Source organism: Apteryx mantelli, chromosome 23 (assembly GCF_036417845.1).
Source record: "Apteryx mantelli isolate bAptMan1 chromosome 23, bAptMan1.hap1, whole genome shotgun sequence".
Classification (NCBI taxonomy): Eukaryota; Metazoa; Chordata; class Aves; order Apterygiformes; family Apterygidae; genus Apteryx; species Apteryx mantelli.
The window spans coordinates 7,170,585-7,194,385 of NC_090000.1; the positions used below are offsets into that span (position 1 = coordinate 7,170,585).

At 42.7% G+C, this 23,801-nt stretch overlaps 1 protein-coding gene across 3 annotated transcripts in view; it reads left to right on the forward strand.

Moving 5' to 3' along the window:
• The window catches only part of APLP2 (amyloid beta precursor like protein 2), a 50,605-nt gene that overhangs the window by 21,240 nt on the left and 5,564 nt on the right, over nt 1-23,801 (forward strand). For 2 of the 3 annotated variants that reach the window (XM_067310251.1, XM_067310250.1), the window contains exons 2-13: nt 4,719-4,892; nt 6,161-6,290; nt 9,738-9,850; nt 11,371-11,546; nt 12,100-12,317; nt 14,016-14,183; nt 16,264-16,379; nt 16,763-16,837; nt 18,075-18,233; nt 18,643-18,771; nt 21,020-21,119; nt 21,674-21,844. In XM_067310251.1, the coding sequence (XP_067166352.1) occupies nt 4,719-4,892; nt 6,161-6,290; nt 9,738-9,850; nt 11,371-11,546; nt 12,100-12,317; nt 14,016-14,183; nt 16,264-16,379; nt 16,763-16,837; nt 18,075-18,233; nt 18,643-18,771; nt 21,020-21,119; nt 21,674-21,844 (1,729 nt within the window). The remainder of the gene's footprint in view (nt 1-4,718; nt 4,893-6,160; nt 6,291-9,737; nt 9,851-11,370; nt 11,547-12,099; nt 12,318-14,015; nt 14,184-16,263; nt 16,380-16,762; nt 16,838-18,074; nt 18,234-18,642; nt 18,772-21,019; nt 21,120-21,673; nt 21,845-23,801) is intronic. The other variant, XM_067310252.1, reaches the window with a different exon arrangement.

The window sequence follows — 23,801 nt, forward strand, 5'->3', positions numbered from 1 at the left end:
CTAGATTTCATGGTTCTGAATTTTCCATTGGTTTTAGATGTAAAATGAGCTTCTGATACCCAAGTAGTTATTTATTCATTTTTGAACCAGAACTGCAAGGTATTGCATACATTTCAGGGGTAGATGTCAAATATTCATTATTTTATATACATTTATAGGAATTCTTGCATGCTGTCTTTCACAACACCGAAACAGGGGAACACTAGAGAGGAGAAACAATTAAAACTAACAAAAAATCCTCCCTAAAGAACATTGATGTGCAGTGCCAAGCCTGTGATTGGAGCCCTGCATCCCTCCTCTGAGGTGATGCAGTAGTAGATGCTCATGGGAAAAAAAGGTGTAATCCTTGCTATAATATACAGTGCAGGCCTCTGGGTCGGTAAAACTAACCTATCAAATCTGCTGTCACACGTTGAAGAGGTTAGTAGTAAATCAAAAACTGGACGCTCGGGCAGAGACACTTCCGTCAGAGACAAGGAAGATTTAGAGGTCTGAATTCCAGTGTTGCAGGACTGTAAATCAGGCTACTGCCTGACAGGGTGAGGAATTTAACTGACATTAACTGACCGGAGATTTATGTGTTTATGGAATTAAATATTTTTTTGCTCTTGGAAAGCAAACTGGAGTACAGAATTATACTAGAAGGCACAGTGGAATTTATCATAAAGCGTCTTGTAAATTCAAGTGCCAGTGAGGAAGGGAGAGGTTTATATAACACTTTTTTCCCCAAGTAACATTTGTCTTGTTCTCGTGTTACAGATTATATTAATAGAGTAATAGTTATTAAAATAGTGTGCACCAAAGATGTACACAGCTAAAGGAACTCTGTGTATGATGCCCCTCCCAAGTCGTCTGTCTGCTTTTTTTTGAGATTTGCTTGTTGCTCCCTAACGCTAACAGAGGTAATTGCTTCCATTGATGTCTGGGAAATTCCCCAGGAATTTCAGTTCTCTGAAATGCTAAAAAGCTTAACTAAGGATGTAGTTTTATCCTGAACTTCCCTTCTGTTTGCGTGTTCCCCAGCCCTCCTTTTGCAAAATCATGCCTGAATGTAGACTAACTAACCTCCAGCTGGAGTGATCTACTTATTCTTTGGTACACTGAAGGCCATTGAGGAGGTAATAGAAAATATTTGTGCCCAAAAAATCCTTGTAGGTGACTTTCTTAAATTTTTAGTAGCAGTGTCAAAGGTGTGGCCTCCACTCTTATTTCACAAGTTCTTCTTTGTGCTGTGTTCTCTCATTACAGTTAGAATGAGATAAAAATGCTAAATTAAATAACTAATGTGTGTGGTGGATTGTCAGCGGTGAAGAATTGAAGCCCATTACTCAAAAGTCTTATCTTGCAGGCCTTGGGGTCAAAGGTTTGACTTCTCTATATCAAAGTTCATTAACTTACTCAGCCGTGCAATTCAAGAAAAGATTGCTTCCATGCGATTACAAGTGATGAAATCAAGCAAGTAATTAGCCCCGTTTGTTCAGCTGTGAATGGGGGTTTTGCATGCTCTGGTAGCTAGGGCAACAGCGCTCTGCTGATATGCAAACTATTTGAGTAATCCATGGAGGAGGAGTGATACCTTTGCCACAGTGCCGAGGTGTCAAGCGGGAGAGACAGCAAAAATAAACACTAGCTAACATCAGAATGTAAATACCGGGTGGTCATGATTTCAGCAGGTTGGTATGTGTTTGAACAGGAGTTTTGCTCATGCAAGAACTGTTATGAATGGATTACTTAGGGATGTTTCTGCCTCCCGGGATGGACCCTCTGCACCTCCCCTACTTATGCAGTTACCTTAATATGGTGCGTGCTCCTTACGTTGGCTTTGAAGAAAACAAACGTCAAGTATAGGCCATGCTAATGATGTCCAAACCATTCATAGTGCACACATTTAATTCTCTTTTGATGCACTGTATGCTTCTTATTAGGGTTAATGTTGCATATATGCTTTATCTTGCATGTCTTTTTCTTCTTGCTCTGCAGAGTTCAGCTTGAATCTGGGACATGGCTGTAATGTTGTCATAAAACAAAGTTTTGCTCTGGAGTGTTTCCTTCAATATGTGAAATCCTGTGCTCTGTGAAAGGTGGCTGTTGGTACCAAAGTGGTATTTGCTTGCAGAGAAAAAAAGGCCCTCTTATAAAGTGTGTGTGTGTTGGTAGAGTTGTGAAGGATCATTCTGCCTTTGCCTTTTCCTTCTGGAAGGATAGTGCAGTGAGCAAAGCAGTCTAAGAGCCTAGATTTTGCAGTGGTGCATCAGTCAGCTCTCCTTTGAAGCGCGTGTTTATTAAATGGGTCGCCTTCTGACAGAACAGTGTTATTGGGCCCTGTTATCCAGCTTCAGTGCTTTCATCAGATGAAGTCCTCCTCCACTTGAAATGCATGACTGTCTGCTCTCCATTAGGGCAGAAAATACAAGAAATGTACCTAAATAAACACTTGAAAGTGTACGCTGCTTATGCTGCTGCCTAAGTGGTATGATATTCGTGGTGTCTCCCAGCTTGTCATTCTCCCAACGGAAGAGTCTGCTGCTGCTGTCGTGGTTCCTGAGTCCTCCAGAGGGACAAAGGACGCATGAATGGCAAGTGAGGGTTGTGCCCTTTAACTTCTGCCTCCCCTTGTCCTCGCTCCAAGACGGCAGAGTAATGGAGTGCTGGGAAAGCCTTGGAGCCTGGCCCTTTCCAAGCCTTTTAAGAAGCGAGCTAGTAAATTAGTCCTTTCTTCTGGAAGAGACTAAAGCGTAGTACAAATTCTGGGTTGTTTGTTCTGTGTATTGTAACTCCTAGGCCTTTGGCTTCTGAGATGACAAATAAAATTTGCTGTTTACGGCAAAACTGTTGCTTGATACCAATCGTCTGGGCAGTACGGATGCTTCTTCAATGCCAACATGTAAATGAAAGGCTACCCCCGTTAGGAGGCTTTTAGGTTCAGCTCTTGTTAAAGCATAGAAAAGTGAGAAATGGTTTGAACTTGGAAGCATTTTGTGACTCAAATATGGATGCTGATTTCTGTTATATATAGCTTGATGTTTCATTACTTCATGATCTGTGCTAAAATTTGCTCTCATGAACTTCTGCTGGGTGAAGGGGTTAGTAAATAGAAACCGCTTGCAAGTTAACATTTCTCTTTAAGGCAATCTGCTATTTATAATGTAGTTTTTAAAACTCAAGGGGTAATTTTTCTGAAGTTAAGACAGACATCTATGTTTTTATATCTTAAGTTGGTCTTACTCCCCAGGCACTCACCATGTGTTCAGCGCTACACAATCCCTGATTCTGAGTGTTGAAATGTCTTATCACCAGGCAGTGATTCTGTGTGTAAAAGGGGAGGGAAAGAAAGGGGCCAATTATAATGGAGTTAATTTTTTCCTAATATCCAGCAACTAGGAGCTGCATGCAGGATTGTCCAGTAGAATTCTTCTCTTAAACGCTCCTTTATTTGCTTTAAGCATACACGTGTTGATAGAAGTTGATGGGGATCCGCAGGCAATAGGGAATGAACAGTACACACAGTAGTGTGTGCATTTTTGAGTGCTTAAAAGGTTAAATATGAAGGCAAGTTTGGTGGCCTAAGGTCTATCTGCTAGAAAAAAAAAGACTTTGGGGCGGTGGTGCCCTGAAGTCTCTGTCTCTTGCTGTTTCTGATCTGCCCTATCTGAAGCAATTGAAATGAGTTTCAGTCCCCTAAACTTTTTGAAATGCTTTAGATTTGGGAGTGGATTTAGAGTTCATCTGTTTCTTGCCTCATACCTCTTTTTTTTTTTTTTTTTAAACAAAGGCTAGTTAAACAGGGAGAGGATGTTCAACTCCCAGTATACCTTCAATCTTTCCAATAAAACCCCAACTCTGCAATTAATTTAATCCCCTTTTCTTCTTTTGGTCAGCCAGCAAGGCTTCAGAAAAGGAGCCTGACCTTGTTTTCATTGATCAGTCTGGAGTTTGACCGGAGTGTCAGTCTGTGTTGTAGGGGTTTTGTCATACGCGCTCAGTCTGCTGGTGCAGGGTGGGAAGCGCACGGAATTTGCATCTGAAGCCTGACAGTACAAATATCCATCTGAATGCACTGAATGAGAGAAAACAGCAGGCTTTGCGGAGCTGTTTTCAGCAGCTACATTTTTTTGGTTCAGCAGAAGTCATCTTTACTTGTATGTTTGAGCAAGAAACTTAGGTGTTTCTATCCCAGATATTTGAAGACTTTGGGGGAAACAGATGGCGTAAAGCTCTGAGCTGGCCTCATGCAGGGGGAAGTAGTTATTTTATTATTAGTTGCAATCCCCAGGTTGTGTGTAACCTCATAGAGGAGTTTCACAGGCCACCGTGTTTTCTGCCAGAAGTTGCTAGTACAAGTTATTTTATCTTCTAATACTGGGGATGGAGGTGAACTCTTTGAGTTTTTCAGACAGCTGTTCTAGCCTTTGTGGGCACAACCTGTAAATCTGAATTACTCAATGTTTTTGTTTTTTGTAAGCTGTTGCAAAAAGTATTAAGAAAATAGACAGAGTTTGGAAAAACAAACACATTGGTTGAGAAAACTTGATGTGGGCCCACCAACTTTAAGGAATAACCCTAAATACAGTTACAAAATACATTTGCAAGACTCCATCGATATTCTGGGTTAACTGGGAGCTCTCTATGAAGTCGTCAGAGCCTTTCTGGTTCTTTGAGTTGCCCTGCTTTGTATGAGATAAAGCAGTGAACATGTTTTGCTTTGTTTGTCTTCACAGGCGCTTGCAGCCAATGCCGGGACAGGGTTTGCGGTGGCAGAGCCTCAGATTGCCATGTTCTGTGGGAAGCTAAATATGCATGTGAATATCCAGACTGGGAAATGGGAACCTGACACTTCTGGGACCAAGAGCTGCTTTGGAAGAAAGGAAGAGATTCTGCAGTACTGCCAGGAGGTGAGGTGACTCCTCTGGGATCTTTGTTCTCCCTGTGATCCTAATCCTTCACTGCTGCTAAGGAGTTGGATGCTAATTTAGCCAGTCAGTAGAAAACTAACCCTCCAGGAGAGTAACTGGTTCTTGACTAGCTCACTTCCCTGAACTGTCTTGCTGTATTATCGCCCGAGAGGAACAGGAGGAGCGCTGCAGTGGGGCTTAGGAGGTACCTCTCACCTGAGATCAGCTTAGGCTACTGCACAAGGTCCTTGCAAGTCAGAGAAGCGTGTGTGCCTGCATCCACGTGGTTCCTTCGAGTGTTCTGCCTTTGGGCTTGTTAGACCGGCCTCTGCGCTGCGTTGTGCAGAATGGAACCTGACAGCATCTCGCATGTGTTCTAATTGGAATGTGGTTGGGTTGTTACTGGGGACATGTTCAGATCAGCCAGAATGTCAGAAAAATATTCTCATCTAAATGTTGGCAGTATTTTTAGGCTCTTCATGCCTTACTGTAAACCCTTAATCTCCTTTCATTGTGCTCCAGATACTGTAGCATATTGGCCTTGAAAAGTGTGTTTAATTACTCCTTTGAGTAATTACAAAGCCTGTAAAATACCACAAGGAATGGTTTTTTTTAGCAGGAAAGTGATAGAGCAGACCATGTTTGTACTGGAAAACTTTTAGAACTGTTTTATAAGGCTGATGTAACTGGGACTACATTTAGTTCATGTAACGGAAGCCTAAATATAAGTCAACATCTCGACTTGAGAACTTGACTTGAGTGGGACGTAGGGGTCATATTAATACTCTATAAAAGGAGACATAAGGAAACCTGAGGAGTTAGGTGCATGTTTGCTTGACAGATGTTGAGGGAGTCAGAGGACATTATTAAACTCTATCTGTTGGTGGTTGCCCTCTTCTGGAGGGTATTGCGCTGTCATTGCACCTGCCAGAATGGGGCTGGTAAATGCTCCTTGTCTGCCACCATGCAAAGCCAAACACCTCAGCTTAAAGTGCTGATGAAGGCTCTTGGCCCTAACCTGGCTTTCTACTGCCGCATATGAAGAAGTGATGACACATTCCATTTTCTGAGTCTGGTGTGACAAAGAGCTGGAGGCTTTCGTGTCTTCAGCTCTTGTAAGCTTGGTCCAGAAGAGAATGTGTGTCCACGTGCAAATTTGAAGCTTATTTTTGTTTAGAAGGATCGGCCTCTCTACTCTTGTCAGGAGCCCCTTTGCACTTTCTTTGCCTCTTCTGGATAGAAATATATCTGTGGGTCTTTTAAAACAGATGTATCCAGACCTTCAGATCACGAACGTCGTGGAAGCCAACCAACCTGTCAGCATCGACAGCTGGTGTAAGAGAGGGAAGAAGCAGTGCAAGGACCACACTCACATCGTTGTGCCCTACAAGTGCCTAGGTGAGTGCATGGTGTGATGCAGAGACTGCCGGGGAGAGATGTGTTTGTGCATTCTGGGGCAGGGGAGCAAAGAATTGCCTCCTGGCTTCTTTGAGAGAGAACAACTCAGTTTATAAGGCTTCTCTCATATCAGGTTGCCATTTCCATGTCCAACTTCCACTAAAACGTTTTTATTTCCACAAGATGGAACTCTGCCTTCTTTCCAGCAGATCGACAGCTTGATAACAGCTGTGTTGGAATAATGGTGCCTGGCGTGAAAAAGAAATCCCCATTCTCTCTGCAACTGTCTTCAAAGCTTGAAGGCTATTGTATTTGAGTATCACAAAGACATTGGGATTTAATACTCTGATCCTATTTTTGTGGAGCTTTAATATTTTGTTGCCTTGGAGACTTAAATGCTCAGTGTTTTCAGGCTTCCTGCTTTGGTCTTGGCAAGAGATTCCTATTCTGTTTCAACTGACTGTATTTAAACTTAGTTATTTCAAAGAGGCCCTGCTTCTTGCAGCTGTATCCCATGTCCCCACTTTGAACTGTGAAAGAATATTAGATAAACTGTGATAGATTTCATTGTACTTTTGGGTCTCTCTCCACCCACTTGAATCCGGCAACATGCTTAGATTGTTTACCTTGCGGCTTTTGTCCTGTAGGCTGTGACTAACGCTGCACTGCACTCTGTGTGTTCTTAGTAGTAAGCTTAGTCTCAGCTGGCTGGATCCCTTTTCCAGTTATCCGCTGGATACATCTTTTAACTGTTTGCAAGAAGTCTTGCGCTATCTTGAAGAGTCAATTTGTGATTGCTGGCAGCATTCAGTGAAAAACAGTTTTCATAATTCTTAGATGTATCTGAGAGCATGTTGTTTGACATAAGATAACACAAGCAAATCCACAGAATTGTAGAGGTACTATTCCCTTGTACATAATACCTTCCGCTAGAAGATCATGAAGCACTTCATAAGCACTAAATTTAGCATGGATACATCCTGGGAAAGAGATGCTGCTCTCACTTTATAGATGTGGAAATTCAGATTTGAGGAGCAAGCAAGCCCAGCTTATTACACTGAGTGCTTCTAATGGAAATAAAGCTAAAAGTACCATCTCTGGACTTAAAAGGTGTAATCTCTTTTGAAAATAATCCCTCCTCAAGCATATTCTTCAGCTGAAAATTAAACTGATTTTAGTGACACTGCACCAAAACTTGATAAGCGTTAAACTATCTCTTTAAAAGCCTTAATTGGTGTCTTCTCTCACAAACGTTTTTACCTTGTAAGGCCAGCTTGTAAGGCAACTTTGGTTTTCAGATCTGAGTTGCAAGTCAGTCCACATGTGCATAAAATACCTCCTCAGTCTCTTTTTGAGTCCCTGAATTGCTTGTTGTAAATGGATGATGCATGTCTCTGGAGGAAAGTGTGACTTTTTATTATAGTCAGAGTACTTTTTTATTCTGTTGCTGCTTGTGTCTTGCCTGCTGCAGTAATGCACGGTCTATCTTGAGGTAGGATTTTGCTATCAGACCGTGTTCAACCTTCGCTCCCCCGCAGCATGAAAGCTCTTTTGTATTTGAAAGGCGGCGGAGGGCGGGAGAGGAGAAGCCATCAGCGCTCTCACTGAACTGTAAAATAAAGGTAACAATAGGATGATGGGAGCAGGGCTGAGCTTGCTGAGGTGTGAAAAGACAAACTGCTGACAGTCCGGGCTAAGCTGTTAGATGGCATGGAAACACCTCATCTGGCTGACTCTGAAAAGGGAGCGGATCTTTTTTTTTTGTGCTGGCACTGGTCATGGGTGAGGAAGGTTTCCCAATAATGCACAGTGTATAATGGATTTTCATTCCCCAACTGAACTGCGAGAACCTTCCATGTCCCTTATGTGACGGTTACTAGGAATCAGTGTTTTTGAAAATAGTTGCTTTTATCACTGCTGTTTGTTATTAATTATTGCTTCTGATCAGTTTGAGTCTTCTGCCTTTGGACCCCAGAACCGCAGCCTCTTGATTTTACAGTTTGGTCAGTTTTACCTTTCTTACCAGAAATTTGTAATTAACTGCTTGTGAGAGGGAAGGAGGAAAGGATGTTAACCCAAAATTGTAACTGGCATATCTTGAGAGAAGAAAATGGGGAAAAATACCATTTGTCTATTATGTCTGTTGGTTTAAAATTTAACTAATTTCAAAGGCATGTCAGGAAATAAAAATGAATAATGTTATTCATTAGTTGTTAGAGATGCTGATGAATGCCTGCTGATCTCATCATCTTGTAACTGTCCTCAGATAAGCTGTCCCTAAACTCTGTTTTGGCTTGTGTACAGTGCGCAGGAGAAGTGTTCATGGGCCTTTGGGGCCCCATTAAGGGACTGCAAAAAATCTGGGCACTCCAAATATTAAAATCTTTTTAGAGTATCTAGATACAACTTTTTGTTTTAAAAGAACTTGAAGTGGCATTTAAATCTACAAGACAGAAAGAAAAATCTCAACACTGAGAATATTCACATTTTGGATCCTGGTCGCGATGCCTGTTAGGACTTCTGGGCTAAGAAAAGAAAGTAATGCTCATACTGAATATGGTTCTGATATTGATTTGACGTGTGTCAGCACTGAACGGAGTTGTGGTGGCTATTTAGGCTAAATAGCTGTTAAGTCCTACTAATTCAGAGCCTGTAGAGCAGGCTGATTCTCTCTTCCTCCTTCCTCAAAAGCAGAAGTCTGGCCTTAACGTTTTTCCAGAACTAAATCATGCTGGTCAGCTTGTGGTTATCTAGATGTTGGAACACGGTGTATTTGCTGACTCTGGGTTTACTCTGTTTTTTGGGCTATGTAGCTTTTATTTTCCAACTCTCTGTGTTTTGGTTAGGCCTGTCCGAGCTGGGGAATGTGCTGCAGTTGATCCTGAATCAAGCCATCTGGATACTGTTAAAAAAAGCAAACAAGACTTACTCAGATATCCAGATACTGAAAACATAGATAACATTTGTGGTACATAAAAATTTCCAGACCATTACGGCAACAGGCAGCATGAACTCGCTTTTGTGTGGTACAGCTCATTTAGAAATTGGTGGTTAAGTGGTTTGGAAATTGCTGTACACGGATGTGCTCTTTTCAAAGATTTGCATGAACTCTGTTTGGTCAGTCCTGACTCTTTCAGGAACAACTATTTATTGACTTGCATTATGAACTTTGCCTTCAGTTCAGCCTTAGGATTTGTATAAAGTTTCAGTGGTCAGCCCCTATTCCAGTTTTCATCTGGGAAACTGAGGCTCTATTTTTCAGTAAATTTGCATAGATAGTTGCTGATCTGAGCTGTGTGCATTAAGAATAATATGCCTTAAGCAAACCTTAAAGGCACTTACAAACTAGAGCGTACTTTGGGGAGTTCTGATACCGGCTTTATCTCCTGTTTGAGGTTGTACATGTGTGACGGGAGAAGTAAACTCTGGACATTTCTTGTTTTCCAGTGGGTGAGTTTGTAAGTGATGTCCTGCTGGTTCCAGAAAAGTGCCGATTCTTCCACAAGGAACGGATGGATGTGTGTGAAAGTCATCAGCACTGGCACACTGTAGCAAAAGAGGTAACTGAGCTGTTGTGACAAGAAAGTTTATTCTGGACCTGTCTGCTTGGATGCCTGCATATAGTCTCAGTTATTACAGTATTGGAGCATCCCAGTGTTTATCTGTGGAGTCTGTTATCCCCCTGTTGTAGTCTATGAACCATGGCCGAAAGCAGCATAAAATTTTTCAAAAGTACTCAAGTGACTTAAAAATCCCGTGTAGCTGAGTTATTCTTCACTCCTGAAGAGCTGTCCTAAAGTAACTTGCCCAAGATCATACTCTAGGCTGGAGCTAGGAAGTGAAATCAGGTCTCTGGGATGCTACTCTAACCAATGACCATCCTTCCCAGGGCAGTGGACCAGAGTGGTCATAGGATGGTTTGTATTTGTCTTGCACATTTTGCAGTAATGTAGCTGCTGCTGGGGATTTGGTTTTGAGTGCTTGCTTGGGGGTAATGCGAGCTATATTGTGACTGTTCAGTGGAGGTTTTACATAAGAGGCAGATTATTTTCTCAGAATAAATCTAGCCCTTTTTTTTTTTTTTTTTTTTTTTAATCTGGCTGGCAAAAGTGTTACAAATTCCCTGCACACTCATTTCAGCTAGGGGTAATACAGACTAAATGTACATGTTTTCTTTTCTGTAGAAACAGCAATATAATGTTTAAATTTCACTGACAGTGTTAGGAACGATGAGATTAAGGAAGCGCCACTTAGAACTTCCTATTTCTTGAATTTCCAGGGAGCAAAATCCTGTCTCAATAAGCCTGTGCTAGAGGAATTGCCTTTTAGTTGAGAACCAACTTGCTAATGTCTCTAAACAACAAAGTTAAAAACCACTTTCCTTCAGCACGGTTGGAGAACTTTTCCGGAAATATTTGGATCATTTTTACATCAATGCTGTAATAAAGCAAAATGCTAAAGAGATCTGATGCATATAAGAAAGCCTTTTTTACTTCGTTCTTTTCTGTAACCCCATAAAACCATGTTTCCTTAGTTAAGAGAAATGTATAGATGTACTGTCTACTCACAGTTCACATTTGGCTTTTTCTTGAATTATCCAATTGATTTTCTTCTACAGCTGTTACAATAATCTTGACACAAAGTCCATTTAAATAATTTTTCACTTACTCCAATATAGAGAGATGAAGTTTAATGAAATGACCGGCCGAAAAAGCAAAGGACAGTTTGTTACTCTGAAATGCTCTCTCCCTTGTGTTGACACAAAATATCTGGTTATTTTTCCAGAGCTTAACCAGGCTGAAAATTTAGCAGTTGTTGGGGGTAGGGCGGGTCTGATAAATTAACAGCAGGAGCCACGCAGTGGCTCTGATTTGAGACCTTTCTGGGGTTCATCTTATGCTAAACAAGTTTCAAATCCATTTTTCTTTAATGTTGAGACTTAGGTCATAGGTTGCGGTTGTGTTTTTGCTGTAAAACTTAGACCACTGGTAGCATCCTTGGGGCCTGTGATAGGCAAACACTGGCTTTATCCCAAGCGAGAGCATGATGCTAAACTGACATAAATGGGCTCCTCTTTCAGGCCTGTCTGACGGAAGGGATGATCCTGCACAGTTATGGCATGCTGCTGCCCTGCGGTGTGGACCAGTTCCACGGCACTGAATATGTATGTTGCCCTCAGACAAAAGTTGTGGATGAAGCTCTTTCCAAAGAGGAAGAGGACGAAGATGAGGATGAAGACTATGACCTTTATAAAAGGTAGGCTTATTACTGACATACATGTTAACAACTCTGTATGTGAAGTTGCTGTTACCCATTTCAAGCAGTGACTCCCTTGTGGTGAGGACTGAGGGGAATTTCTGTGCTTTTGAATCCCCCAAAGGAGTGTGCTGAACGTGAAAAAGCCTTTCAGAAGGACAAGTGACTTTGCAGTGCTCCTGTTACTGGAGGAGTTAAACAGCCCTCTCCTTTCATCCTTAGCCGGTCAAAATGACAGTTTGGTTGCTACAGTAGGTGCCTCCTCTAAATATTGTAGGCTTTCACTTACTGAAAAGAAACTGTTGAGCAAAATGTAAGGAACCCCTACTGAGCCAGAGGCGCACAGAAGCTCTGCCTGTAACAACAGGTGTATCGATAATGAGAGAAGTCCTGTTGCTGCAGTTGATTGCCTGATCGACGGTTGGTACATTTATTTTCCCATCTCTTGTGTTTCTAAAACAGATGAAAAGAGAATCGTTATTCTAGTACATCAAAGGTTGGCTGCAAAGTGATTAGCATAAACTTTATCCCCCTAATTTAACTATCCCTTCAGTGAGTTCCCTACAGAGGCAGGTGTAGAAGACTTCACAGGGACGGCTGTGGAGGAGGATGAGGATGAAGAGGATGAAGGGGAAGAGGAGGAGGACGTGGTAGAAGATCGTGATTACTATTACGATAGCTATAAAGTAGACGATTACAATGAAGAGACCACCACAGAGCCCAGCAATGACAAGACCCTTTCCGAAAAAGAAGTTAGCAGCGATATGAAATGTAAGTCACATTCTAGCCTACAAGACTCTTGCCTCTTTGAGAGTATTCTTGCTGGTTGTCGGTTGGTGATAGGTTTTTGATCAAGTCAATAAATGCCACTTTGGAAGTTCTATTTGCCAGATAAATTAGCAAACAGAGGAAAGCTGATGATGCTTATGTTTCGAGTGTTGAAAGTAACTCTCTAGGGCGTGGGCCATATGTTTCCAGTTAAACAGCAGTTTTGCTGGCAGAAAGCCCAGTGGTTGGTACATTGAGCAAGCACCTCCATGAAGGTGCAGTGTAGAGTCAGAAAACAGTATCTGCACAGACTAATTTTGGAAAGTTTAAGGAGACATTTGGGGTACACTATGAATTTAAAATTGTAGTTTTGAGTGATTACCTTGGATTTGGTGTTTTATACCCAGCTTACAAAAAGGAAGCTAAAACTGGTGGGCCAGTTTCTACAGAGGTGGCATAAAGGTGGCTGCTGGCCATTTGATGTTAAGGAAGATGTGCAGTGCCCCCTTTCCAGTCTCCGTGTTAAGCAGCCATAGCTTAACCGAGGAAAGCGTATCAGCAGTATTGGCCCACATCTATTATCTAAGTGTTTTGCTGTAGCTTTTGTCTAGTGGCAAGTACCACTGCTGAGAGCATCTGCTGATTGTGTGGTGCCACCATGGTATAGAGGCGCCCTATACTTTGTGTGTGGAAGTGTCTGCAGAGGAAGGAGGAGGGGAGAGGGAATGAAATTCAATTAGCTTCAGATCACTGAATCATTGCCAGCAGTTCTTGCATCTTGTTGGTAAAATGCCAGCATGCTGCAGATAATTTTACTTGCTGAAACAAGGCTTAGATCATATATGTACGGGACTGTTAGAGGTTTGCAGGTATTGAAGCACACTCGGAACAGTGCGGTTGGGGTGTCTGTTTTGGGGGTACACGGTCTGTTTTCCTGAAGTGCTGTGAACAGTTGCTAACGTATACAGTGTATCCTTATCCTTGCCTCAAAATAACTCAACTGCTTATTCTGACTGCTTACTGTGAAGGAGTCCAGTGCTGTGTAACATGCCATGGCTACATCAATTACTTTGGCTTTCAATATTTAGCCTTTAGATGTTTCAAAACTTTAAAACCTAACAGCTGAGACTGCCACCCTGATCACGTTCCATGTGCTTAGCCTGCCTTTCCACTTGCTGTTATAGCTGCTCAGCTCTAAGATGTCAAGTTTCTATCCCGGCAGAGTGCAACGGAACAGGATGTCTTTGAGTGCTTTAAGCAGCCCTAATGGTCTTTCTTTTTATTATGTTGGTTTTAGATAGTGGAGGCTCTATCATTGGGAAACCTGAGGCATAACGCTGTGATATCAGCAAAATAGATCCTTGCTGTTTCAGCCTCTAGCTGAGGAGACTCGCTCTTGCAGATGAGAGCTCCGTGTTGAGACCACTGCTTGTGTAGCCGGCTGCTGAGTTCTTGCTCCAAAACGGCAAGAGCTGTTCACTTCACTGAATAGCACTGGCAAACCTTGTGATAGACATTTTTGAAAGTGCCCTTAAAAAGAACAAAAAAATGACAAAAGTCCTTTGATTGGTGAAGTGGTGATGCTGAGGCCAGCACGAGTGCCCCAGAAGATGATGTGAGCTAGAGCCACCACTGAATCGTAAGTCGCTTGGCAAGGCCTGTGCTTCTCACTAGCTCATGTTCTAACCCGTCTCCACACAGCTGTCTGCTCCCAGGAGGCGATGACAGGGCCCTGCCGGGCTGTGATGCCTCGTTGGTACTTCGACCCTAACAAGAGAAAGTGCGTTCGCTTTATATATGGAGGCTGCGGAGGCAACAGGAACAATTTTGAGTCAGAGGAGTATTGTATGGCTGTGTGTAAAAAGATGAGTAAGTCTTGCCTCCCACTGGCCCTTTTGCAGCTAGCCACTGTCTGTCTGGCGTTTGGTGTCTCCTCCTCCTTGCCTAGGTCAAGAGAGGATACGTGTGTAGCCCATCCTTTTGGTTCTGGTGTCTGCAGCAGTTCTGTCTGTCCTCTTGCAGCTGTCTCCTCTTGTCTCTGCTTCTCTAGGTCTTTAGATTGAACTTCCCTGGGGAAAGTGGCTTCTCAACGTATGCTGTCTGTGCTGAGCTGGTTGGCCTGCAACTCTTAACAGGGGCTTAGTTGTCGACTTCCGGATTTATAGCAAGGACCAGGGGCTGTCTCTAAGCTCTTGTTATGAAAACACATAGCTTACTTGTTTGCCTGACTGGCTTTTTTGCCAAATATATGGGAAGGGAGCACTTGCTTTCCCCCGTCATATTATCTTGCATGTGTTTGACCAGTCGGTCCTGAAAAGCAGGCTGCTAATCGCCATTCTCCTGGTAGTAGACCTTTTCTTGCTATTATATTTGGGGAAAACATCAGTAAAATAATACAGAATTCAGGTTCCCACTTTCAGCTTAGTTTGAAATATGAATCATGACTCAATCCCTGCATTTTTGAGAGCTTGAGGTTTTTGGCACCAATTTCCACTGGCTTTTATGTCAAATGATAAAACTACCAAAAACATTTTAACCTCCTTATTAATCTTATTGTTGAACTCCAGCACTTCCACTTCAGCTACCATTAAAGCCTTTTGAAAGGCTTTTTGTGTTATCTGGGGCTTGGCAGTCTGACTATACAGCCATAATCCTGTTTACAAAATGGACTTCATGCAAGTGCTTTAGATTGGGTTGATCTAACTGAAGTGGTGAAATAAAAGATGCGGATGTCAGGAGCTTTTTGTACAAAAGTTTGTCCTGTTTCAGAGGGATTTGGGGCTGGAAAGAGACTTCTCTGTGTCAAAGCTTGGTTCAGAAATGCCATGAGCAAGCCTAGAATACAGTACTGATCTGGCATTGCCCCTTGCATGCACAAATAATGCCTATTTTGTATGTTGCCCTTATCTCATGCAGTAGTTCTTTTCCCTTCTTCACTCCTCCCTGCTCAGTCAGAGTAAAGGTTTGTGGATTTAGGTGCATGCTGGAACTAAATTCTTACCCTGTTCATGTTGAAGCGCAGGGTAAATTTTTGTTTGAAGCATGCAGTCTTCTAGTGAGGTGTTGGAGGTTTCTTCTGCCTAAAGTGTTGAAATGGTTGAAGAGTTCCCATAAGTTTTACCTTCCGACCTCCCTGTGTTAAAGTGCCCCGGTGGAGTGCATTGTATTTGCCCCAGATATTTTCAGAAAGGGCTTTGGTATATGTAATTCCTAAAACTGTAGCACAGAAACTAGATTCAGTATTTCCTGAACTGCAGTGTATGCAGTCAGAGGCCCTGTTGTGGATTTTGCAGGCACTTGAAACCGTCAGTTCTGAAATTTGTTTCTCCTCTTGCTGGTTTTGAATGTCTTAAAGATACAAACCTTCCAGTTTATTGGACAAGTGAATTTGTCTCGCTGAGCCTCCTTCTGTTGCTGTCTTGTCTAATATCATTGCCTGTTACTCCTGTATGGTGCATCTGATAGGGAAGGTAGGTTTGAAGTGTAAAATATTGGGTAGTGTTTTGTGCAGATTTACTGTCAAGCTCCCTAATCATATTAATGATGTCTGGAGCCAGCTTGTCAGTGAGCAGCTAATGCACAAAATGTCATTTAAACTATCCAAAGCCAATGTGAAAGGGAAGAGGAAACAAGCTCTTTATTCTGCAGTCCAAGGCATTCTGTTGCTGGAGCTGAATAATGCTTCTCTCAGAACTAATGAGAAGCCTGAACAGGTGCTGGGTGCCGCAGTGCATTACTGTGTATTTGGGATGATGTAACTAACTGATGTTGTGCAGTAAATTGGCAGCTTAAAGATACCAAAATGGACTCTTGGTAGGTGGCGGTTCAGTAAATTCAGCCTGCCAGATTGTTAATTCTGCAGGCACGAAGATTCCTCTCCCTACCTGTCCTTTGCAATCCAGGATCAGAGTTTTCTGAACCTCTTTTTATCCATACCTTCTCTTTTCAGTGCCTACTGACGATGTAGATGTCTACTTTGAAACCCCAGCTGATGACAATGAGCATGCCCGCTTCCAGAAAGCGAAGGAGCAGCTGGAGGTCAGGCACCACAACCGCATGGACCGGGTGAGCTGCTAGCTTTATTCCTTTGTGCTGCGTTGCATGGTTGCCACCCATGTTCTTCTGGAGAATGCAGCAGTGAGCCAGCTTCCTTTGCAGTCACCAGCCTTCTGTGTGTTTGTTGCAATATGACCATGCAGTGGCAGTTAGATTTTCATTTCTTTAAAGTGTTGGAAGAGAAATCAGTGGGGACACTCAGCTTGCTGCTCAGAAGGGTTAAGTGCTAAGTTTAAAAGGATTAAGTGCTAAGTTTAAACCCTGCAGCAGCTCTTTTGTGCCTCCAACACCTAGCTGTGCTATGCAAGGATCTGCCTGTGAAGGCAAATTAGCCCAAAAGATCAGACATAACTTCATGTCTTGTTGCTGTGTGCTCCCCTTTTCTTGTTCAGGTGAAAAAGGAGTGGGAGGAAGCAGAACACCAAGCCAAGAATCTCCCCAAGGCAGAAAGACAGACTCTCATTCAGGTAAGAGTTGAAGGACCTCAAGAGGAAAGTTGCTGGTGTTTGTCCTCCTCACCTGCATAAACTAGATGAGAGATGCTAATATTCAAAGCCAAAAGCAGACTGAGATGGAAAAATAGCTTTTCTGTTCCGTCAACAGTTGCCTCTTAGAGGAGATTTGACTCAATTGCATGTTTTGTTCTTGAAGCTGGAGATGATCTGATATTGTGCCAGGTCCTTTCCCAAGCCCAGTAGTAGGAACCTAACTCGCCCTGCAAGCATAGTGACAACAGAGCCAAATTGTAACCTTAGACCTTTGGCCTGTTTTGCACTAAAAATTGGCCTCACAGCCCAGTTCAGTTTGGCCATGACTCTCTGGAAATGTGCTTCCTGTTTGGGCAGAGTTACTGAAAACCATTTAGACAGCAGATGAAGCTGGTTTGCTGCCAAAATGCCAATCTTCTGCCTTATGAGAAGAATTTGGATAGACTGTGGAGTTAATCAGGGATATTCTGGGTATAGGATTGTAAGGGGCAGGCTCTTCTGGCAGTCACACCTGTATGAAGTTTCCTCAGACCAATATACACGGAAGTGACCAACTCCAGCTTTTAAGTCTGCTTTGCTTTTTCATCCTGGAACATGGTATTCTCTCTCCTTTTTTTTTTTTTTTTTTTTTTTTAACATAAACCACTGTTTGAAATCTGTTTAAGTCCAAAATAGTTTTCCATCATCTGTGATGCAATATAACAATATTTAATGGACTGTTCTGGTCCGTTTGGGGATGCTGGTAATGACCCTTCTAATAGTATATATGGAGATTTGTTCTGAACGTGCTCTGATGAAAAGCCCCCTATGCGATACCTTTGTAGACTTTGCGCATTCAGATCAATGGCTTTAGGGTGAAGGGATCTATCTCGTTCCCATTGTACAGGGTTGAGGGAAAGAATTGATGTCATTTGTTCGGCTGAAAGCACAGTCTGGACTTCCTGACTCCAGAACTGGAGCTTTATCTGCACGGCCATGTGGCCTCCTCACAGACCTTGGAAACTGGTTGTGAAGGAGGTTTGAAAGGCAAATTGCCGCTATTTAAATTGCAAATATGAAATCTGCATCAACATCTGTTAATGTCCTTCTCTCCTACCATAAATGCCCAGAGCGTGCAGTGTGGGACAGGCTCCGCTTATTCTAAGGAATTCTGTGAGTGAGAGTAAGTGCCCCTGAAGAATGCAGCCTTTCATACAGACCCTTCTCTTCCCTACAGCACTTCCAGGCAATGGTTAAATCTCTGGAGAAAGAGGCAGCGAGTGAGAAGCAGCAGCTTGTGGAAACTCACCTGGCGCGTGTGGAAGCAATGTTGAATGATCGCCGTCGGATTGCCCTGGAGAACTACCTGGCTGCCCTGCAGGCTGACCCGCCCCGGGTGAGTTCCTTCCGCATGATGTTTTACAGTAGGTGGTCCTGGGTAGACTGAAAGCTGGGAACGGCTTGGTGAGAAGACTGCTTGTGATCTGCTGGGGCAGATGCTGGGGATGGGTCCTTGATATAGCTTTCTCTATCGTGTCTGCACTGAAGACCTAGCAGTGGGGTCCTCTAATTGTATCGTTCTATGCTCGCTGTTCATTTAAAAAGCCCTCCATGCTGTTCAGTGTTCACGATGCATAATGTTCTGAGTCAAACAGACCTGGGTGAAAAGAGATTATCTCAAGAGGTTAGCACAGGTGATTGATCTACCTGCTAGCAAAGCAGAATCACATTTCAAGTGCTGTATTTCAGCTGTAATTTTTATTTGACTCAACTGGTTTTGAACTCTGCTCCCCCAAATCCTGCAGCCCCACCGCATCCTGCAAGCTCTGAAGCGCTATGTTCGTGCTGAAAACAAGGACCGACTGCACACTATCCGCCATTACCAGCATGTCCTGGCAGTTGACCCAGAAAAGGCTGCGCAGATGAAATCTCAGGTAGAAGAGTGTTTCTATCAAGGGAGGCTTTGTTATCCAGCAGTGGCTGTCAGAGGCTCTAGAAGCCGTGCGTCAAGTCCTCACGCTAATTTGCTGGGTCCTATAGCAACTTGACATACTTGTGCACTGATCTCCCATTCTGTATGCGTATTGCCTGTCACCAAATGTGCTGTCTGTACAATTTTCCTTGGTGCATAACCCAGCGTTAAAAATCTAGTATTGAGATATTACCTTGGAACATCAGTTTTTAACCATGAATTATTATTGGTCACAATAACAAGTCTAGGGCTTAGGACTGGTTCAGTATCATTTTTGTGTCTCCTTTTTCAAGAAGCCACGAAATTGTTTGCCAGGGATTTGGTCATTTTTGAACAGACTTTAATTTCTTTCAAGACTTCGTGTCTAAATGTTCCTTTCATTAGTCTTGTTCTTTGTGATACCTGTGCTTTGGGTGTGTGGAACCATTTTTGTGAAATCACTTCTAAGCAGATTCTTGGGCCTTTGGCCAGTTTCCTTGTTTCCCAAGTGTAATCTCATAACCTTGCCAAGCAGTTGACTATAATTGTTAGTTTTAATAGAAAAACTCTTTTGATAAGTTTATTTTGCGTTGCTGCAACATGTTTCTCTCCTGAATACCCAGAAAGTCATTTTCCTTCTGCTGAGTAGTATACGTGAATATGTTGCTTCAAATGAGCGTCAGAGCTGGCCAGAGTAATTGTAAGAGTAGTTGCAGATATTCCATAAACCTTTTGAATTGTCTCCTGATTTTTGTTTTTACATCCCACTCTTAAAATGGCGAAAGATGTACTGAAGGGCCCAGAGTAAGAATGACCTGTTAACATTGAAAGATCCTTCCAGAAGGATATGTCTTTTCACAAGTTGAGAGAGAAGCAGAAAGAGAGAGAGAAGCAGAGAGAACTGACTGGCCAGCAGTAGATCTAGGAATCTAATCTGCATTTGATGAGACTGGAGTCTGTTACTGTCACCTCTGGTGAGGTGTAGACTAGTGTTGCAGTTACTTTCCAGAAATGAACCTTACACTCGGAGCTGCCTGGTCCCATGAGTTTAATGTTGATTCCAGGTGGTGCTGGTGGTGTACTTCAGTTCTTGTCTCTCTAGTTTTCTCCCACTGCTCTTTACCTTCTCACTGAGCTGCGCATCCTCAGAGACATTGGTAGTAGTTGTGATAGTTACAAGCCGATGGTTGGCTCGTGGTGCAGAATATGTGGTAGTGTTTTCAGAGACAGCTCAGTGTATCAAACACCGTCTACCCTGACCCTTTGTTCTGATGCTGCCGAGAGCCCAAGAGGGAGTGTGTGAACCGTATGCTTCAGCTAAAACCTAAACAGTCCTTAATTCATTCGGAAGGCTGCAGTGTCAACAAATTGACATGCAAGGGATGTGGGTGGTACAGTTCAATTTCCATTCGCTTTACTTTTCAGATGCACTTTAAGCTCCTCAATCAATTCACTTGATTGACAAGCTGCCACATGTGAAATTAAATTGCTTTCATCCTTGCTCTTAAAGGTCAGGTACACATCAGACTGTAAAACAGGTCCATTCAGCTCCTTAGCTTTCTCCAACATTTGTCCATCCATATTAATGTTTCTTGGTCTGCATGATCCCTGATTACGCAGCACCCTCTGCAGGTCAGGCGTGACTTCAGCGGTGAACTTAATGCAGGGAAGAGTGATTTGAGGTTGCGCAGAATTTGCATTTATTTCTCATATGAGGGGAGAAGGCAGTTGCCAGTATAGGACGTAGGGTGTGTAAACCAAATGTAATGCCACCGTTGTTCTGAAAGGCACCTTTATTCTGCTGCCAGATTTGATAAATAATATAGTCCACTCCCTTTGCACATATATCTTCTAGTAGTCAAGGATGAAAATTCATTTAATAAAGCACTTAACTTGTAGTTGCATGAAATTAATTGTGACAGTAGCCGGGGTATGGGAAATGGTTTCAGTGCTTTCGGTACAAAGCTGGTTATAGCAAGAGTCAGCTGAATCCTTTCCCTCGCCCCAACCCTTCTGAAAATGCTGAAAGAGCCGTGTACAAATGGCCAGTTCCAGTGAAGCATGAAGTATTAGAAAGCATCAGAGTATTGGACTGGATGAATCTGTAGTCCCATAATATTGTCCATCGTGGCAAATCCAGCAATAGGTATTTTATTTAATAACTGAAGTACCAGTTCCAATCAAGCAACTGACAGCTTTTGCCTACTCCAACACATCTTGTGTGTTTACAGGTGATGACACATCTCCATGTGATTGAGGAGCGGATGAATCAAAGCTTGTCTCTGCTCTACAAGGTGCCGTATGTGGCTGAAGAAATCCAGGATGAGATTGGTGAGTGGCTCTCTGTGCCAGCTCCCATGTCACCATGTTAAGCTAGGATATTGTATCAATGAAGTAAGCTCCAAAAAGATTGTCAGCTCCCCTGAGGATGCCCTCAATGTCAAGTGCCTGGGCTTAGGTGTAGGCACCACCGGACAGCTATTCTCTGGGTTTTGCAATACAGAAAGTCAGAGCAGCTTGCCCTAAGAACTGTCAGTGTCTGTTTAAAAAAAAATTCAGCAACATTCAGACTAGCAAAGCTCTCTTGCAAATTGAGATAATTTGAAATAATTGAGAAATTGAGATGAATGAATATATGCAGCTGCTTTACTCTAGTACAGGAGCTTAATCCTATCTTGCCAAAACCTCTTGCCACATCAAACATCTTGGCCCTTATTTATATGTTTTTCTAGCCTTGGGACTTCAGCAGACAAGATAAGATAACGTGGCAGCCCCGAGCAGTGTTCCCCTGCAGCCCTGCGTCGGCTGTGCTCAGGCTATCTGCCCCTTTCTGTCTCTGCCAGGCTTCATGCAGTCTGTGTAAGTTTTTCTCCTCTTCCTTTTAGATGAGCTGCTTCAGGAGCAACGTGCAGACATGGATCAGTTCACGTCCTCCATTTCTGAATCCCAGGTGGATGTCAGAGTGAGCTCTGAGGAAAGTGAAGAAATTCCCCTAGAGGGCAAACCTTTCCGTCCATTCCAGGTGAAAACCTTCCCAGCCTTGTCTGAAAACGAAGGTATGTGGAACTGAGAACGTGGGTTCGCTTGCTTTACAGACTGTAGTCGCTTTTTCCTAGCCAGTAGCCCAGCTCAGTGGCATGGGATGTTCCATCCCTTTGGGTCATTTAGCAGCAAAACTGTTGCCTCAGCAGTACCCATCAGACTGTCCATTTGAAGGAGGCAGTGCCGCTAGTAATTTGCGCAGTGCCACTGCCTTGATTCCTGATTCATCTGTTTTCAAAATTGTTTTACCTTTTTCCATTTTGCAGAGAGTGTTAATTTTTTTTTTTTTTTTTTTTTTTTTTTTACTGAGTGGCTTGATTCTGGAATTCATTTTCAGTCTTCAACCAAAATACTCTCATGTAATGTTAAGTCTTTTGTGCCGTGATCTGCTGAAGGGCTACAGGAATTCCTTTTTTTTTTTTTTCTTTTTCTCCTGATTATATATCTGTTTTTTTTGTGTCAACGGGTGTTGACAGCTGGTGTGTGCGTGTGTATTTATATTAAAAATGTTTGAACAGGGTTCTGAGCTTAAAGAAAGCTGTAGAATAAAACCTTTTCCCAGGATCTGACTCAGAAATCATGCGCAAGCCTTTTTTCCTCTCTCTCTTAATCTCCTTTCTCTGCTATTTTTGTTTTTGTTTTCCCTCCTGCTAGATCCTCAGCCGGATTTGTACCATCCAATGAAAAAAGGTTGGTTCTAAGCTGCTCCCTCACAGCGCTCTCTGTCACTCTCCTACCTTCTCAGTGTGTCTGATAGCTTCATTTTAGTTTCATACTCACCTTTATTTTCATTTCCCTTTTCTCATGTAGATCAGCAGCTTCCAATTTTGCTTGTTTAGGCCTTGTGTTAAAAAAGTGAGCTAGTCTGAGTATTGGATTTGTTATGTTCCTCTCTGATGGGCTAGCAAGGTGTCTCAGAATGCATAGGTTAGCTTCTTCACCCTCAGCAAATATGGGCTTAGCAGTCTGTCTGAAACCATGCAGTACTTTGTATCTCTTCATTTGTCCTCACGTTCATCATTCTCAAAATAAACTTTACAGCGCTGGCGGTAAACAATCTAGAGGCTATTCTGCGTGCCGTGGAATCTCTGCTTCCCACCTGTTGACAGCACTAAACTAGGAAGGAGAATGCCACAGCAGACAGGCTCTATTTCCCAACTAAGTGCCCTCAAAGATATTGTAGAGTACAGCTGGTCAGGACCAGGCAAGCTGGGAGATTCCTTCGTTGTGTTTATAGTCTCCTTGTCACCCCCTTTTCACATGTAGCATTTCTCTGTCCTAGCCAAGTCCTATGTGGTTATCCCGTTCTGCTTTAGCTCTTTATTGATTTGTAACAGAACGCCTGGCTAAAAAAAGGGCCGACTGGGTTGTAAGGGCAGCACAGAAGTATTGGCATTAAATTAAATCCTTTCTTAAGGTACCGTCTCAGGTAAAGATCAGGCCCAGCTGATCTGCTAACCCAGATCTATTTCTCAAAGTAGGAAGGGAAGGCTAATTGTTAGGATGCTCTTGCAGTGCAGTAGTACATGTACTATGCATTGGGAGTAATCCCCTCATTTTCATCTGCCTCCGTTTCCAAATACATTGTGCAGAATTTCAAAGGAGAGCAAAGGATTTTGGTAATAACTGTTAAATATGAACACAGGTAATTTTGTAATGCGGTGAAGGCCAGAGAGCTTGAAACCCTTTCCATTATCATTGTTTCTCTACAAATGTAAGTCACCTTCATCCCTCTTGTTGAACAATGTACAGCTAATTCAGTGTACAGCCTGCTCTGGAAAGAACTGGGATATCCTTTAGTTTTATTCTTGGTTGGTTGCGGTGTTTGTTTAAGGATGCTAAGTATAGACTGGTTTTCTCCCCATTTAGGTAAATGGAAGAGTTTCTGATGATTTGGGGACAGAGATCATCCCCCTCTTTTCTCCACTGCCTTTCCACTGTATTTCACAAGGGCTGATGGGAGTTTTGGGA